Genomic DNA, 18052 nt, shown 5'->3' with positions numbered 1-18052 from the left:
TCACCTGGGCCATTATGCACGTTATTGATTTGCTCAATAGTGGCTGCATGTAATTCATGCGAGATTTTCTCTTTCTTATCATCAAATAGCACATTAAACCTTGATCCCTTTTTCATGATGTGATTACCGTTATTATAAGAACCTTCCTTATTTGTTTCGAGGTCCTTGGGTTGATTGGTTTATCTTTTAGCGTGTTGTGGCTTCTCTGATTTCCGTTTTTGGAATTTCTGGATCATCATCCAAGTTCTGAAATCCGGGAAATTTTGATTAATGCCAGGATTTTTGTCACTCAGTCAATCACCTGAGATCTCCTCTTGCCTTTCCTGGCTATCAACAATTGCGTCACCATCGAAAACCACTTGTTTCTCTTTCGCCACCTCCGCCTGATGATCCTCCCTGATAACAGATGCCTCTCCACATAACTCAGAGCGGTGGCCATAAACCCCGCAATTGAAACAAATCAGGTGAAGGCCCTCATATTCAATGTTTAGAGTGTTTCCCAGAACAGATATTTTTGGGATCAATTTTATTGATAAGTCAATTTCTACACATATCCTTGCGAAGCGTCCTCTCGAATGAATCGATGTAGCTTTATCAACCTTCAATATAGTTCCGATGGTCGACCGTACCCTCCATAAGAAATGATGATTATATAGTTCAATAGGCAAATTAAGAATATGAATCCACGTTGCAACTTTTTTCACTTGCTGTTCTAAAGACAAAAAGAAAGGTCTCCATCTTTGAACTATCAAATAGTGTCCCGCCACCATCCAAGGTCCTCCAAGAAGGGCGTGAGAATAATCTTCTTCTGCAAAATGAACTAAGAAATAATCACGATCCATATCAATAACATTAATCTTACCTTTATTTGCCCAATCTCTATTCAGAAGTTGCTCCATGGTTCCTAAATGGATTATTTTTCCGAGTATTTTGACAATGAAAGTAACATGCCAGGGTTTGCACCATTCATTAAATTCTTCTTTTGAAACTTTAATTTCCAGACAAGGATCGAAAGCTTTATCCTTAATCGATAAGTCCTCGTCTTCTCTGTACCATCGATCCTCTGAATTAGGTCCATCCTCCGTGATGCTATTGTTTAAAACATTATTTTCATCACGTATCAACTCGGGTGCAACTAGGAGAGATTCTTTATATGATATCTTAGGCTTCATCACCATTTTCTCAACATTGTCAGTACGAATTTCTATTGCGTCCCCTGATTGGTTAAGATCGACATCTCGTGCCTTGACTTTTTTAGTGCTTCGTTGGACAAGATCAATCATTTGGGTAGGAAATCTAGGAGAGCTATCATGGTGCTCCATTAAAAAAAAAAAAAAAGTTAAAAGCTAACAACGGAAGAGAGGTTCTTGATTAGGTTCATAAGATGATTATTTTACCTTATATTCCTTAGCTGAACTTCAGCAAGTCTTAATTGATAAGATGAAATTAATTGGTTCTACTTGAACTGTTGGTGCTAATCAAAGAGATTTAGAACCAATTTCTAGTTTGAGTGACGAATATTTTCAAAGATATCATAAAAGCCACTTTTTATGTTTATGTCTACATTTATAGCTAAACTTGAAGAATTAACAATAAGCTTTGAAGTCCGTGAGGATCAGTGGGTTACTATCACAGTATCACTAGGTTTATTAATGGATTTAGGGACTTAGGATAACATCAAGGTGGGGAAATTATAAATAATTTTTAGAAATTTTAAAATAAAAATATCACAATTTTATGTTTGGTTCAAAGTTTAAAAAATTATTTTTAAGTATGTTTAACTTTAGAGAATCAAAATACTATCATTTCAATTTTCACTTTTCTTTTGGGTATATTTGATTCCCATAAAAATGAAATCTGAGTAACAAAGTAATACTTGAACCACACATTCCTTGTGAAGAGTGGGATGTGTTTTACAACAATAATTTTGTTTTATTTGCAAGTGAACAAATTTTGAAGGTAATGAAAATTTGATATAAAAAAAGAGTAAAGTATCGTTTTTGTCCTCAAACGTTTGGGGTAAGTCTTATTTGTGTCCGTAACGTTTAAATCGTCTTATTTGTATCTTTAACGTTTATAAAAGTGATTCAATGTTATCCTACTATTAATTATACTAACAAATCAGATTATATTTTTCAATTATTCTCACTTGGATGTATTTATTCTCAATTAGGTCTCACTTGGATGTGTTCGATTTTAATATTATACCCACAATTTGTTTCTAGATTTAATTATGTCTCTAGAAAAGTGAATTATGTAAATGTTGTAGGAATTAGTTTCAACATTTGATGAGCTATTTTTCGGAGTAGATTATCGATTCTATCCCAGACATTTGTATTCTAACTTCAAGAAGAGATTTTTAAAACTCAAACTAAAGCGCTCATGATGTGTATTGACGGCAGGATAACATTGAATCACTTTTACAAACGTTAGGGATACAAATAGGACGATTTAAACGTTAGGGATACAAATAGGATTTACCCCAAACGTTGGGGACAAAAACGATACTTTACTCTAAAAAAAAGAGCAAAAAGTTAGAACAGAATTATACATCAATTATTACATATAAAAAAGATTACTGCACTAATAGTGATGAGACAATATATATATATATATATCCAAGACTTTGGTCAAGACTACACACATAACTAACTTTATCAGATTATAGAAAAACTACACTTGAATTGAATTTTTTTATTTTTGTCCAAAAGCTTAACAGTTACTAACTGCAATAACAGAGACTTCACTGGTTAATTCCCTAATATTCCCCCTCAAATTCAGAGTAGTTTTGCAATTACTCTGAGTTTGTCCATGATGCTTTGTCCCTTGAAAGTACCTCAAGATTCTTTTAACTACTTTCCAATGAGCAAAAAGTGAATTATGCATAAACTGGCTTATTTTGCAAACTGCAAAGGACAAGTCAGGTCTTGTTACCACTGACCTTGTAGAGTGTTGGATCTTCGAAATCTTCAGACCTAACTGATGTTAATTGTAGCGAGCTTGTCAACACCTACAAATAATAATATTGGCATTTAAAGATGCTAGAACAAGAGTCCATGTGTTGGTTTTCATGAGAGCCTTCTATTCTTCTCCCATTGCCTTTTGCCAATTAGCATTCTAAAGAGCAAGTGTTACTGATGATGGTGGTTTGTCTTCATCTTCAACTTTAATAGCAGTGGCAGTATGTTATGTCAATTGAGAGGAGGATTAGTAGAAGTAAATTGTGGACATTGTAACCCTATCCCTGAATTTGGGATTGGATCATGAGGCGTAAAAGATATAGGTTCAGAGTTGGCTTGAGGTATAATCGAGTCACTTGGCATGTCAGGATGCATTCTTATTCTCATTTGTGGCAATGTCACTAGAGGCAAGAGAATCATTACTTTCAGAAGGATCTTTAACATCAAAACTAGGAGTGCTTGTTGTGGGGATGTTAGTGTTCTAACTTGGAAGAAAAAAATTCAAATGTTTGGATGAAGAAATTAAAGGTATAGTGGAATTATAAAAAATAATGGCAGATTTGGGTTTGTTAAAAAATAAAGATAGATAAGAAAAATCAGATTCATTAAATCTTACATTTTTTTATATGTATACCATACCGGATGGAGACAAACATTTATATCCCTTAGAGTTGGAGGCATATCCAGAAAACACACACTTATGTTATGAGACTTGTAGTCAAACTTGTGTGTATTGTATGCTCTTAAGTGAGGATAACAAGAGCTTCCAAAAGTCCTCAACAGAGAATAATCAGATTTTTGAGAGAATAGTTTTTCATAAGGGGATTTGTTTATAAGATAAGTGGCAGTAAAAAATGCTTCATCCCAATATATCAATGGCATTGATGCAGTGAAAAGCATGACCAATCCCATTTCAGTGATATGGCAATACTTTCTCTCTGCCCTACTATTTTTCTCATGATTTAGTCATGAATGTATGAGACACCTTGAGTTGAAAGAAACTCTCGAAAATTGTTATTAACAAATTCCTTACCATTGTTCAATTGTAAGGCTTTGATATGTTGGGCAGTAAGCTTCTCCATGTATGCCTTATATTGTTAGAAAGCTTGTAGGACCTGAGACTTGTTGACAAGTAATAACTTGAAAAGACATCAATAAAAGTAACGTAATACCGCCTAAGTGTGAAATTAATGGGAATGGTCCCTAATCATCGGAATACACAACCCGAAAAGGAATGGTGTGCATATTTGCCTTAGCAAAAACTATCACACAAAGTAGTAGTAACAATATCATTTGATTTATTAATGGGTGTATTACATGCAGAGAGGATTTGTTTTACAACTTTGTAATTTGCATGCCTTAAACGTTTGCGCCAATTATCTATAGTATTCATAGAAATAGAAAAAAGATGACAATTATTGAGTATAGTAGGAACAGATTTGGGTACAGCAGTGTCATAGAATTGGTAAATTCTATCCTTTCAGAAGCCACGCACCAAGATTTCTTTAGTAAGAGAGCATTTGACATAACATATATGAACATGGAATTCAAAAAAACACCTGATTATCCTCAGCAAAATGAGCCACACTAATCAAATTATTGGTTAATTCAGGAGTATGATTAAGAGTAGTCAAGCGAAAAAATCGATTAGATGAATTGGAATGTAATAAAGATTGATCAATATGTGTAATACGCATACCTGAACCGTTATCTACATGAACTTATTCCGAGCCATTACAATCTGAGTAAGCGAGGAGATTGGATTGATCATTTTTTATATGATGCGAGGCACCCATGTTAGGATGCCAAGAATCATCACTGATTGTACCGGGGACAGCAACAAAGGCTGAAAAGGGTTGTGAAATGAGTTTAGTTTGTTTTGAGTTTTTAAGTTGATTAATTTGTTTCAGTTTTATAACCGTTAATCAAGAAGTTAGCTTTTTACATCAATTATGATAAAAACTCAAAATTTAGTCAAATTAATTAAATTATTTATTAATTTTATGTAAAATTCACTATATTTAAAATTTTATTATAAATTATTTTTTAGCATGAATTACTACTAATAGGATGCTAGAGATTATTGTCGACAGTTAATGCTACTTTGACATGTTAACTTGGTCCGATAATGGTACATATAAATGATACAAAAAATAAAAATATAAAAATAATTATTTTTATTTTTATTTTTTAGTTTAAAAAATAAAAAATATAATAATAAAAAATATAATTATAAAATATTAATAAAAATAAAAAATAAATTGTATTTCTTATTATTAGTGTTTATATATTTTTAAATATAATATATTTATTTATATTTTATCTATCAAATATAATTTTATATTTCTATATTTTATTATTTTTGCCTTAATATTTCATATCTATAAACACACAACCATAAAATATGTTATCTAATTATAATTTTTATATTTCTTAAATTTAGACCGATGTGATTCTTAAAATCTCTTAGAAGTACTATTTTCATCTGACTCAAAAATTATAATTGATTAAAAGTCTCGGTTCACAATTAGAAAATCATACCAAATAGATACTGCTAAGCATATGTCTTTTGACACACTTGCTATGAATATCTGCCTACTATATATTAAATAATAGTGACAAAGTTAATTATCTATTAATCAAATTTACCACTAAATTGAAATCTCGCCGAAAATTGTGTGTTATTAGTCAAGGAAAATGGACCCTCGACAGAAAGTTTCGTAGAGAGATTTTTAGGTTTAATGTTAAAATGAGGATTTGAAATGGTTTTTCGTGTTAAAAAGCGCTCTTGGGTCAGAAATTAATTAAAGAATGGAAGTAAAAATGGTGTTGTTCTTATATATTGTTGCATGGAGTGTAATTTAAAAATGTGGACCTGCAAAATTCAGTAACCTGCAAAACGCAGGTTACGTTTTAAGTGCACCTGAAAATGGTAGAGCTGCGTACATCAGTCACCTGCTGCAAAACGCATGATGCGTTTGGCAGGGAAGGAAGTCCAAAAAACGAAACGTGTCCTGTAGCTCCCTGCATGCAGACAGGAGCAGTCTTTGACCAATCTGGGGTATCACAAAACACAGGTTGCGTTTGGCCAGCATTTGGCAGCCTGCAGCCTTGCATGCATGACATGTGAATACAATGGAAGGTGAAATCAGTGTTTTTAAAGCCAAAACGCAAGCAAGAAAAATAATATGCTGAGAAAGAGTGAAATATTGTGCTGTTAGAGTGAAAGAGAGGGTAAGTGAAGATTGTGGTGAATACTGAAAAGGAGGGTTAGGGGTTAGAACATTGTGCTATTTGAGAAAGAAGAAGACTCAGAAGGGGTTTAGATTCAACTGAGAGACGCTGAAAAAATATGGTGCGTAATTTTACTAGATCTGAAGATCACATCATTAAATATTTAGATCATCCTAAATGGGTAAATTTTTATTTTAATTTTATGATCATTAGATAAATATATTTATTATTATTATTATTATTATTTATTATTATTATTATTATTATTATTATTATTATTATTGTTGTTGTTGTTGTTGTTAGCCATTATTATAATACTGTTTAATAAATAAATGTTTTATTATTATTATTATTATTATTATTATTATTATTATTATTATTATTGCGGTTATACTATTGGCTTTGTTAGTGTTAGTGTCACTGTTATTATTATACAATATTATTGTTAGCTATTATTATGCTTAAGTTTCGGGGAAATTCAAAAAAATTGTTACGATGGTTAGTGTATATATAATAGAATACCATTTAGGATAATGATAATATAATAAATGGTTATTATTATTGTTATTATTGTTATATTTGAGTAATTATTATTATAAATAGTATATTATTATTTGTTTATAATACTGGTTATGATAGTAATAATAAGTGGTTATTAATTTTTAATAATTAATAACACTGTTTAATAATTTATTATTAATTTTTAGTGATTTATTACTATTTTTCATTTATGATAATGCTAATAATACGGTTTAGTAAACGGTATTTTTTTAACACTGTTTAGTAAAAAAATGTATTAATTTTAATAGTTGACTAATATTTTGTAATAATAAATAATATTGTTTAATAATAAAATACTGTGTAGGCTTTCGAAAAAAAGAAATGGTTATCATGGTTAGTATAATAGTAGTGTTTAGGACAATAATAATAAATTATTAAAATTTTCTGATAATTAAATAAATATTTATCATTTTTTAATAATTTATTAATATTTTTCTAGTAATATAATAATAAAATACCGTTTAGGATAATGACAATAATAATAATAATAATAATAATGATAACAATAAATTGTAATTTATTTTCTAATAATACAAAATTAATGGTTATGTGCTCCACCCGGTCGCCGCTAGTGTCATTCGAGTGCATAGAATGGCATCCGACAGATCGAGTCAGACGACAGTTCGGGATGCAACAGTTTTCACCAAGCCCGGCGTTCGACCTTGGTCGTGATCATTGCAAGCGATTGATAGGAGCTCAGAACCATGACTGGGGAGAGATTTACAGTCATTGGGTTAACAGGTGGAGATTTAATCGCTATAACATATTGCAGTTAGGCGAGGAGATTATTGACTTTCATCCTCTCCCAGTATACTACGAGTGGTACACGCAGCAATATGGGGTTCACCTGCGACTGTCAGATAAAGTTGTAGGTGAAGAGGTTGACACCGATGAACCACAGCAGCAGCAGGAAAAACCAGCTGACCCTCAGCAGCAAGTTCTGCCTCATGAGCAGTAGTTTCAAGTATTATTATTATTATTATTATTATTATTATTATTATTATTATTATTATTATTATTATTAATTTCTACCGTTTTAAATTATAATTAATTATTATTGTTTAGACTTATCTATTATCATGAATTACTATTAATTGTAATTAATTGTTAATTAGGTGCCGGCATATGAGCACCACTATCAGGTCCCGGAATATGAGCACCAGTATTAGATGCCGGCATATGCCCAGCAGTTTCAGAATCTGACCTACGACCAACAGCAACAGCAGTGGCCGGCATATCAGCAGCAGACACTATATATATCGGAACCACAACCAGTTCAGGCACCTGAGCCCTACATACCACAGCTGGTAATTCCAGCCGAGGGTCACTTTAGTCCGTTGGGTGGATCTGACACCATCAGCTTCTCTCAGGTCTTGTGAAATACAGATTATCTATTTCCGACGCCACCGCAGGAAGGACCTGCTACATCTCAACAGTCTGGTGGTCGTCGCACCATTCAGATCATGCCAGTGACTTCGACTTCGATCAATCAACGGGGCATGTAAATCCGCCCGGTCCTTCCGCACCACCACGCTTCCAGTTGTTTGATTTGAATGAGTACCCGTAGCAGGAAGAGGTTGACCTGGAATACGACTTGCAGCACTGGTATGATCTTGGTGGAGCGAGTGCTCCAGGGATGAGTGGCTCCGGTTTGTATGACACTGGTGGTGCGAGCATGACATATTTCGGTGGGACTGACGTCGGCAGTGGGCTGGATGCCGGTGTGTCTCAAGGTCATCCGTATAACTTACGGACACAGACTGCGCCTCCGGACAAATACATCACATCCTTGTATTCGAAGAAGGCGCCGAGGAAGTAGTCTGTTGTAGTTGATTTTGTATTCAGTGTTGTATTCAGATTTGTATTCAGTGTCATATCTTATATTTAGATGATTCTGTTCAGTATTATTATTATTATGACATATTTAGCTTTGTTCTCGTATAACTTTGTTTGAGACTAAATGTTTGTTCTCTAAAAAATTAAATAACGAGGTTACAAAAAAAAGTAACATATAATTGTGAAGTAGCTCATAACAAAGTTACATTGAAAAGCTTAACCACTAATGACCTCCAATGGAGCTTGGACCTGCGCGCTGAGGACATCTGCTGCGGCTATGTCCCTCGCGTCCACATATAGTACACCGGCGAGGACCACGCATATCCCGCGAATCCATCTCATTCAAGTAGCGGGTTGATTTCGGTCTTTCTTTTGTCGTGCCCCTCAATGTCCAGTTGGCGATCACCTTCGCTCCTTCGTATCTATCCCACGTAGATGGGTCACCCATCGGAACAAATTCGCCTCTGTACACCTTGCAAATTTCAGACATCTTGTATGCATCATGCACGTACACTTGCCAATCAAGACGCTGGTTAGCACAACATGCAAGCACGTGGCGACATGGAAGTCGCTCGACCTGGAAATGGCCACAGTCGCAGTGTCGTTGCGCAAGGTTAACTGTGTAAATGGTACCATCTTACATTTCGCGAACCTCAAACATCTCGTTGCGCCTGTCGAACCGGTTGACCACAATGTTTCCTGCACGTCGAAAGCTTTCTTCCACTCTCTTCGTTGCAAATTTTGAATACGTAAATCCGTTGCGGAGACGCTCATGAGCCTCGGTACTCTTCCGAGTGAACAACTCATTCAGCCGATAGAAAGTTGACCGGACAAGGGCGGTCATAGGAAGGTTACGTGCACCCTTCAGGACAGAATTGATGTACTATACCAAGTTTGTCGTCATATGTCCCCAATGATGACCACCATCGAATGCCAACACCCATCTCTCAACACCGATCTCATCGCACCATTGAGTATATGCCTCACCCCGCTCTTTAAGCCTTTGGTAGTTCTTGTTGTACTCTTGCTCCATCCTAGAATAGCCTGTTGAACAAACCATTTAATCATAAGCAGATGCCACAAATTTACTATGAATAGAACCATAACAGCGAGTTGAAATACCTGTGTTCACCATGAGTTTATGCAAATATGGAGACTTGAACCTCCTCAAGAAGTTGGACCCGATGTGCCTGATGCAGTACATGTGCCACGCCCTTGGTGGTGACCATTTACCATTACTGCGAGCTATTGCAGCGTCGATAGAGGTATAGCGGTCAGAAATAATGCCCACAGCATCAATGGTAACAACATATCTCTGCAAATTGGTTAGGAAAAACTCCCATGCGTCTGCCATCTCGCCCTCGACTATCGCAAATGCAATAGGCACAATGTTTTGATTCCCATCTTGTGCAACAGCTACCAGAAGTACACCTTTATATTTTCCGTACAGGTGCGTGCCATCAACCTGCACCAGTGGCTTGCAGTATCTGAATGTTACAATACACGGATAGAAGTTCCAAAAAATGCGGTGCAGAACTCTTACACCTTAAACCTCCTCACTCTCACGGTAAACGGGGAGCGTTTTAATTTGAACACGAGACCTTGGCATCTTCACCGTCATTACTTTCAACTATACTGGCAGAGTCTGGTAAGAAACTTCCCAATCACCGAAAACCTTTACGACAGCTTTCTGCTTTGCCAACCAAGCCTTGCGGTAACTCACAGTGTAGTTGAACCTAGATTGAACTTCTGCGATAACAGACTTCACCTTTATCGAGGGGTATGCTTCGACCAACGGCCTAATGGCATCTGCAATTGTGTCCGAGTCCAACTTGGCATGATCTTGTGAAATCGTGCCCACGGTGCACGTGTGCTTGCCATTGTATCTCCTGATCTCCCAACAATCTTTTTTTCGAATCAAGGTAGCTCAAATAAGCCAGTCGCATCGTGCACCATACCCCTTGCATTTCGCATAGAATGTTTGTGACTCAAACTCATACACAGTATAATCAACTCCTCTAGAGATGGTGTAGCTTTTGATTGCAGATATCACCGACTATCTCGAACCAAATTCCATTCCGACACTAAACTCGCCATCTTCTGCTACAGCGTTGCCTTTACCTACGACATGCGCACCACCATCAGTCAGACAGGGCAAATAATGTAAGCACTATAGGAAACTTGAGTTAATAATCATAACATACCCGTATTCGCATACTCAGAAAATTCCGGGGAATGCATGGCTTCGAGATCTAGAGTCCGCATAAAAGACGGAACACCAAACGGGTGCTGGCTTACAATTGCATTCACTTCATTTTGCACCGCCAGATTGCCTGCCAAGTCTCCGTCATCGTTTTTGTCATCGACTTCATAGTTAGCTTCGAATTCATCTTCACTATCATTATTATTTTCTTCCCAATCTATATCCCCGAGCTCATCAACATTGACCTCCTCGCCGACCGTGCCCAACCCTGGCTGCTGTTCGAACTCAACGTACAGCTCGATCATCGGCACATGAAATCGGATTTGTTGATAAATACATAACATTTGCTGCATACTGGCATTATCAGTGATGGGCATCATTTGAAACTGTATCAGCCCACAAAATACTTGTACAGGATTCCTGTATAAAATGTTGCTCACCCTTTTCGAAATGTGGCTTTGAATGTTATTACAAAGTCTATTTTGTAACTCTACAAAACTCATAGTACATGGAATAACAAATGACAACAGACATTCACAAACAAAAGTCACTCCTTCATGTGTGTTTGGTATAACCTCACCGTTATAATACACTCGCAAATTTGCAATATTTTCCATAACTGCAACCTCACCTAATCCAACTTTTTTGATACACCTAACTGCCAAAAAAACTCAGAACTACGGCATATGTAAAAGAAAGAAGAATACAATGAGTAGAAATGGAGTGAGGCAAGCTGAATGAGAGTCTTGCTTCGTATTTATAGGCCGGACTCTTGGTTAAAATATATTTTTTTAAACAAAAAGCAACATGCGTTTTTAGTATTTAAAAAAAAAAGATGACAGCCCATAAAACTCAACTTGCGTTTTGGCTATTCTATGAAAAAAGCTGACACATAAAAGTAAAATGTAAGATGCGTTTTGTTACTTCAAAAAAAAAAGAATTTTAATGCCCACAGCAAAATGTAGGCTACGACTGGGCTTAAAAAAAAATAAAAACATTTTAAAATACAAAACGCAGGCTGCATTTGTCTATTTCTCTTAACAAAAAAAATAAAAAGAAAACCAAAACGTAACCTACATTTTGACCAATCTCCATAGCAGTGAAAATTTTGGTCATGCATCCATTTCATTGCACAACTCCAATACCAAATTCATAATGGAAAAAATGAGCCCTCTTGGTCCTCATTATTTATTTTCATTAAACACTATAAATAGAAGGCTAACCACATATTTGAAATGTATTTGATTTGTGTTTTTATTTTTTATTTTAATTTTTAATATTTTTTATTTTTTAAATTTATTAAAAAAATAAAAATAGAAGGTAAATATAGAAAATAAAATTTTATTATTTTTTTTACAAAATCTAAAAAATAAAAAAATATTGAAAATGAAAATAAAAATAAAAAATAAAAACACAAATCAAAAGCATCCTTAGACTTCGTTTAGTTCTGAAAAAAGAATAAAATATTGAGAACAAAATACAAAAAAATAGAGATATAAAAATTAGTATTCTTATATTTTATTTGGTAATAAATTAAAATAAATTATAAAAATTTAATTTATTTTTATTTTTTAATTTAAAATTTTTTATAAAAAATATAATAACAAAAAAATATAATTATAAAATATTAATAAAAATAATAAAAAATAAATTGTGTCTTTTGTTATTAATGTTTATGTATTTTTTTGTCAAAATAAACACAAAATATACTAATTCAATATTTTTGGATATAGTATTTTTATTCATATTTTATCTACTAAATATAATTTTATATTTTTATATTTTTATTTTAGTGTTTCATATCTATAAATAAACACAATCTTAAAATATGTTATCTAATTATATTTTTTATATTTCTTGAATCTAGAGTAATTTAATCGTTAAAATCTCTTATATAAGTATTATTTCCATCCGACTCAAAAATTGTAATTGATTAAAAGTCTTGGTCCACATTTAGAAAATCATACCAAATAGATACTGCTAAGCATATGTCATTCGACACACTTGCCAATTGCCATGAATATATCTGCCTACTATATATTAAATAATAGTGACAAAGTTGATTAACCATTAATCAAATTTACCACTAAATTGAAACTTCGCCAAAAAATTGTGTGCTATTGGTCATGAGGTGAGAATTTGTTCTACATACATACTTTATTTTTCGTCTTCACTCCTTTTACTCACTTTATTTTTTTTTTTTTTTGCAAAACCCTTCTTATCTTTTCATAACTATTCTTGCCAATTAGCAAGATAAAGACAAATAAAGACTCAATAACGTAAATATAAAGCATATTTAAAATATTATTTAGATAAAAAATAAAGACATATTGATATTGTTTAAAAATATATGAAAATTTTTAAGCAAGTAAAAAAAATTGCTATTAAAAAAAATATGTTATACAGTATTATATTATATTATTATTCATAAGTGATGTTGTAAAAATATAAATAATATACTAAATTCTTGTTATTTAATCTAAACGTTAAGAATTAAAATAATATTTTTATATTAAATTACATTATATTACTTTTTTGAACACTAATGATATTCCTTTATTTTTACACCAATTAATAATTTAAATAAAGTTTACATTTACCTTATAATGATCTCTATTTATTTTAAGCATGTAAACGTAAGAGTAAATTGCTAGTATGAACAAAAAAGAGTAACACGTTTAAACAAAATTAAATATCAATAATAATAAAAATAATAAAAGTGGTTAATTTAAGAGTAATATATTATGTTGTTATTAAAAACTTTTGCTCTAAAATAAAAAGTATACAATACTTTATCTTTTATATTTGTATCATAGAATATTGAATAATTGTTAACTTGTATGAAATTTAAATAATTAAATAGGACTATAATAAAAAATATATATAAAATAATTTTTTTTATTAGATTGAAAAAAGAAAAAAAGAACTTAGTTGTTTCATTATCAAATTGTCAGTAATGTTTTTAGAATAGGATTTTGATCACGAGTAAATTAAGTGCACTTGAATTTTGTTAGGATTGGATAGTGTAGATTTGGAAAAGAGAATGTTTAGTTTAGATTTAAAATCTTTTTTAATATAAACTAATTTTTATCGATGTAAAAATGACAAAAACATAAAAATAATGCTAAAATTAAAGTATTATAAAAAAATTATACGATGAATGATTGAACCAAGATATTTTTATTATATTTATATAATTAAATGTATATGTTGCAGTAACTATGTATTGAAAAATCAGTTAGAAAAAAATGTAACAGAATCAATTTCGAACTATAAATGAGTCTCATAATGATACTATTTAATATTTATTGATGATTGATTTTTTTCGGTTTAATTTAATTTCTGATCTTATGTCAACGAAATCTATAAATAAAGGACGTGATCCAATTTTCTTTACACTATTATACAAACACTCTCTTGCACTCTCATCTTCGCTGAATCTCTCTGACTCCAATTCAGTGATTCTAATTCTTATTAATTTTATTGCACTTTTCGAACTCAATTCTACTCTTAATTCAGGTTTGCTTCTTAGCACGTTACCTTGTTTGGAATTTCTTTTTTTTCTTCCTTAGTGTTCATATTCTATTTTACTTAAGTGGTGTTAAGTTGGGTTGATGGAGAAGTGGAGTAACAGAATTTGGGTTTTGATGAGGGAATGGATTCTGCAGCTTCTTCTAATTGGGTTGTTGTTTAAGTTTTGGAAGAGATTAATGAGCAATGAAGGGTCTTATTGATGGAAATACTGTGTTTTATTTCGTAGTATCATGGCTGTTATATATAACAACAACAAGGAGGACTGAACGGTTCCGTCGTACAACACCACTAACATGTAAGTATTGGCTAGCTGGGAGATGCAACAGAAATCCTTGTTGATTTTCACATAGCTTACCAACCTCGCCATCCAATGTATATTATAATGCCAATACGACATATAAGCATTCGAAGAAGCCCGATTTGTCCGTTGAGAAGATGGCCAGTTCCTCTGCTAAGAAGGCAATAAATAATTGCGCACCCAAGGCCTTCAAGAAGCCAGAAAATTGTGCACTAAAGGCTGTTGAGTGCAGACCAGAAGCTATATCTGTTGAGAAGCCAAGAAAGTGTGAAAAAAAGGCTGTATTGATTGAAAAGAATGCAGACGTGGAAGATGTGGCCACTGTTGCTAAGGCTTCTGTAGATAAATCACGCAGTATTTGCAAATATTGGATGACTGACAATTGTGTGCATGGTGACTTGTGTCAGAATTTGCATTCATGGTTTTATGGTGATAGGTACGCTTGCAAAGCTTCATGAACACAACAAGGTATATACATGTTTGATTCCACCTTTTATTATTTGATATGAACACACGAAAGTACATTCAATTTAGTGTATTTGGTAAACTAATTCTGTAGTTAATTGTCTTGGTAAGTGAATACTGCAATTGAAATAAGTTTGAGGGCAAGGAAATTTATTTCTAAAATGTTTACTCTAGTTAAAATAATATTCAAATTTTGTTGACAGGCAATCACTGGGATTGCACTGCCGGCTGGTTCAGACAAACTTATTTATGGTAGCACTGACGGCACAGTTCGGGCATGGGACTGCAACACTGGCCGTTGTGTTAACATGATCCATCTTAATTCTCAAGTTACCTCACTCATATCTGAGGGCCCATGGATTTTTGTCGGTGTGAAAAATGCTGTGAAGGTAAGCCCATACTTCATTCCTCTTTTGTTTTATTGTAATAATGGTATTTTATGTATAGGAGCTTTAACCGTAAACTTATAATTTGATTGTGGTTGTTTTGTTAAGGCATGGAATATTCAGACGGGTGCAGATGTTACTCTTGATAGACCTAAAGGGCAAGTCCTTTTCTTGAATGTTGGCAATGATATCCTCCTTGTTGGACCAGAGGTAAATTACCTTGCAGTGATTTAAGATTTGTTTATAGTTAGCCATTTGCTATTGATTAGAACTATGACATTTCAACTACTTCTGTTGTCCATTAGTTTTTAAATAATCTATTTAAATTGCAGGATGGTGTTATTTATGCTTGGAGATGCAGCTTTGAGTCTCCTTTCAAAATGGTTGCAACACTAAGTGGTCATAGTAAACCAGTGGTTTGTCTTGCTATTGGATGTCACAAGATGCTTTATTCTGGATCCATGGACCATAGCATTAAGGTAGTGTTTTTGTTTATTTATTTATATGCTTCATGTAATTTGCACACTATTCCCCTTTAGCTAAGCAATTTGTTACCCTGCTATCTACAGGTTTGGGACCTTGATACATTATAGTGCACAATGACACTTAACGGGCATACCGATGTTGTCACATCGCTTATTTGCTGGGACAATTACTTGTTATCGGGTTCATCTGTTTGCACAGTCAATGTTTGGGTGTGCACCGAGGAGGGAACTTTAGAAGTGACATATACTCACACTGACCAAATTGTAAGTTGTTCAACCACTAACGTTTGTTCACAAATATGTCTTTAAGCTGATATTTTAATTTTGTTTAAGAAGGAGGTGATTGGTTTATCCAATTCATTTTTTTATTTTTATTTTATTTGTTATTATAGGCTGTTCTTGGATTGTATGGGATGACTGATGCAGAGGCCAAGCCAATATTGTTCTGCTCGTGCAAAGATAATTCAGTTCGTATGTATGAATTACCAACGTGAGTGATGATAAATCTTTCATCTACTTGTCTTGCTACTTTTACGGGGCTTTTTTTTTACTGTTGTAGCTACTTACTGTGCCTGCTTTTACAGGTTTCTAGAGAGAGGTCGACTATTTACAAGACAAGAAGTTCGATCCTTTGAGATAGGCCCTGGCGGACTCTTTTTCACTGGAGATGGGACTGGTTTGTTGAATGTGTGGAAATGGTTAGAAGAGCCCAAGGTGCCAGCCTCCCGAGCTACAACAAAAAAGATTCTGGAAGAGGAGAGGACTACAAGTTCATTGGCATTGCATCACATGGAAAATGTTTGTCAATGGTCTGAAAAGTAGTAAAATACACAAGATCTTGAGTTACATGATGACTTATTCTAATTACTTTGATGTGGTGACCTTATCTTTATTCTCTGAATGTATGAATTAACTGAGCATACTTGATGTTGGGGTTGGGCATATTGGTTCTTGAGGTACAAGAATTTAGAGAAGTATTATTGATTCTCTGAAATATCAAAAAGATTGATTCTTGAAGCAAAAGAAATAGCAAAAAAAAAAAAAAGAAAATCGAAAAAGAAAAAGGTCCAAGGCTTTGAGTATCAATGGTTAGGAGGGTCGAAAATTGGCCTAAAAAGCTCAAAAGAGTTGTTCTCCCTAACTATATGATTGTGGTGTGAAAGTGTCAAGTAATCCTTGAGATTGAACATTTAAAGTCGTGACCCAAAGCTATTAAAGAGTACGCTCAAGGCTCTGAGCACCACTGTCTGGGAATTTAAGCAAAGCTAAATTTGAATCAAAAGGATTCCCCCAGTTAAGTGCTTGTGGTGTTTATGTATCAGGTGGTAATACTTGAAAACAAAACACTTAGAGTCACGGCTAGACTCAAAGGTGCAAAGCACCAAAAGAAATAAAAATTGTGTTCAAGAATCAAGAAAAACTTAAAAGAAGAGAGTCAATAATATCCTCCGTATTCTAGTTCTAAGAGATACCAATATTGCTGAACTTCAAAGGAAAGAGAGATGCCGAAACTAGTCAGAAATAGAGAGTTAATAGCCCCATTCAATAATTAGACCTGAGCTTCATCTGACAACTCGAACTTGATGTATTTTTCTCTTCATTGGTTCTATTTTTCTCTTCAGTATAAATAAAAACTCGGTGGGACTTCCAATGTATAATGTAACATTCTATCTATTATACAATTCTCAATAAGACCATCAATTTTGAAAAGTATGCATGTTGTTTTAAATTCTTCATTTAACTTCCAAAATTATAGTATCGGTTTTGATTTTTTTTAAGGAGAAAGAAAGAAAAAAGTGAACAATTGAAAAGCTAAATAATAATAGACAACATAATTTTGGACTGTTAGAACTTTTCAGCAGCATTTAATAGGTCCCTTCGTAGAACCTCAAAGCAGAATAGAGAAACAAGTCTTTGTAGATGAAAACTTCTCTCTCTTTGTACCCGTGTACAGCCTTACTTTTTATAATCATAAGATTCAAAAAGTTGTTTATACATATAAGCCCTTTCTGTCAGAGGATATTTCCAAAAAAATTTGACTCTGAATTGAAAATGCACTCAAGTTTTAAGTTCATTGCTGATAGCAAATG

At 33.4% G+C, this 18052-nt stretch overlaps 2 protein-coding genes and 1 pseudogene across 2 annotated transcripts; 1 reads left to right on the top strand and 2 right to left on the bottom strand.

Annotated features, from left to right (window-relative positions):
- Positions 1–293: 293 nt before the first annotated feature.
- Positions 294–1283, bottom strand: LOC107641164 (uncharacterized). Its single transcript, XM_016344668.1, has one exon. It carries the CDS (start codon positions 1281–1283, stop codon positions 294–296), a length of 990 nt encoding a protein of 329 aa, XP_016200154.1.
- Positions 1284–8814: 7531 nt separating this feature from the next.
- Positions 8815–10212, bottom strand: LOC107641163 (uncharacterized). The gene is made up of 5 exons (XM_016344667.1): positions 10144–10212; positions 9714–10056; positions 9481–9635; positions 9244–9378; positions 8815–9168 (listed from the first exon to the last, which is right to left on the bottom strand). The coding sequence occupies exons 1-5, from the start codon at positions 10210–10212 to the stop codon at positions 8815–8817; spliced, it is 1056 nt and encodes a 351-aa protein (XP_016200153.1).
- Positions 10213–14763: 4551 nt separating this feature from the next.
- On the top strand, positions 14764–16784 carry LOC107641161 (zinc finger CCCH domain-containing protein 48-like; annotated as a pseudogene).
- The last annotated feature ends 1268 nt before the right edge of the window (positions 16785–18052 follow it).

Source organism: Arachis ipaensis, chromosome B5 (genome assembly GCF_059453495.1).
Source record: "Arachis ipaensis isolate K30076 ecotype BB chromosome B5, ASM5945349v1, whole genome shotgun sequence".
Lineage (NCBI taxonomy): Eukaryota > Viridiplantae > Streptophyta > Magnoliopsida > Fabales > Fabaceae > Arachis > Arachis ipaensis.
The sequence above is the reverse complement of the archived record's forward strand: the minus strand, read 5'-3'. Positions and strand labels throughout refer to the sequence as shown.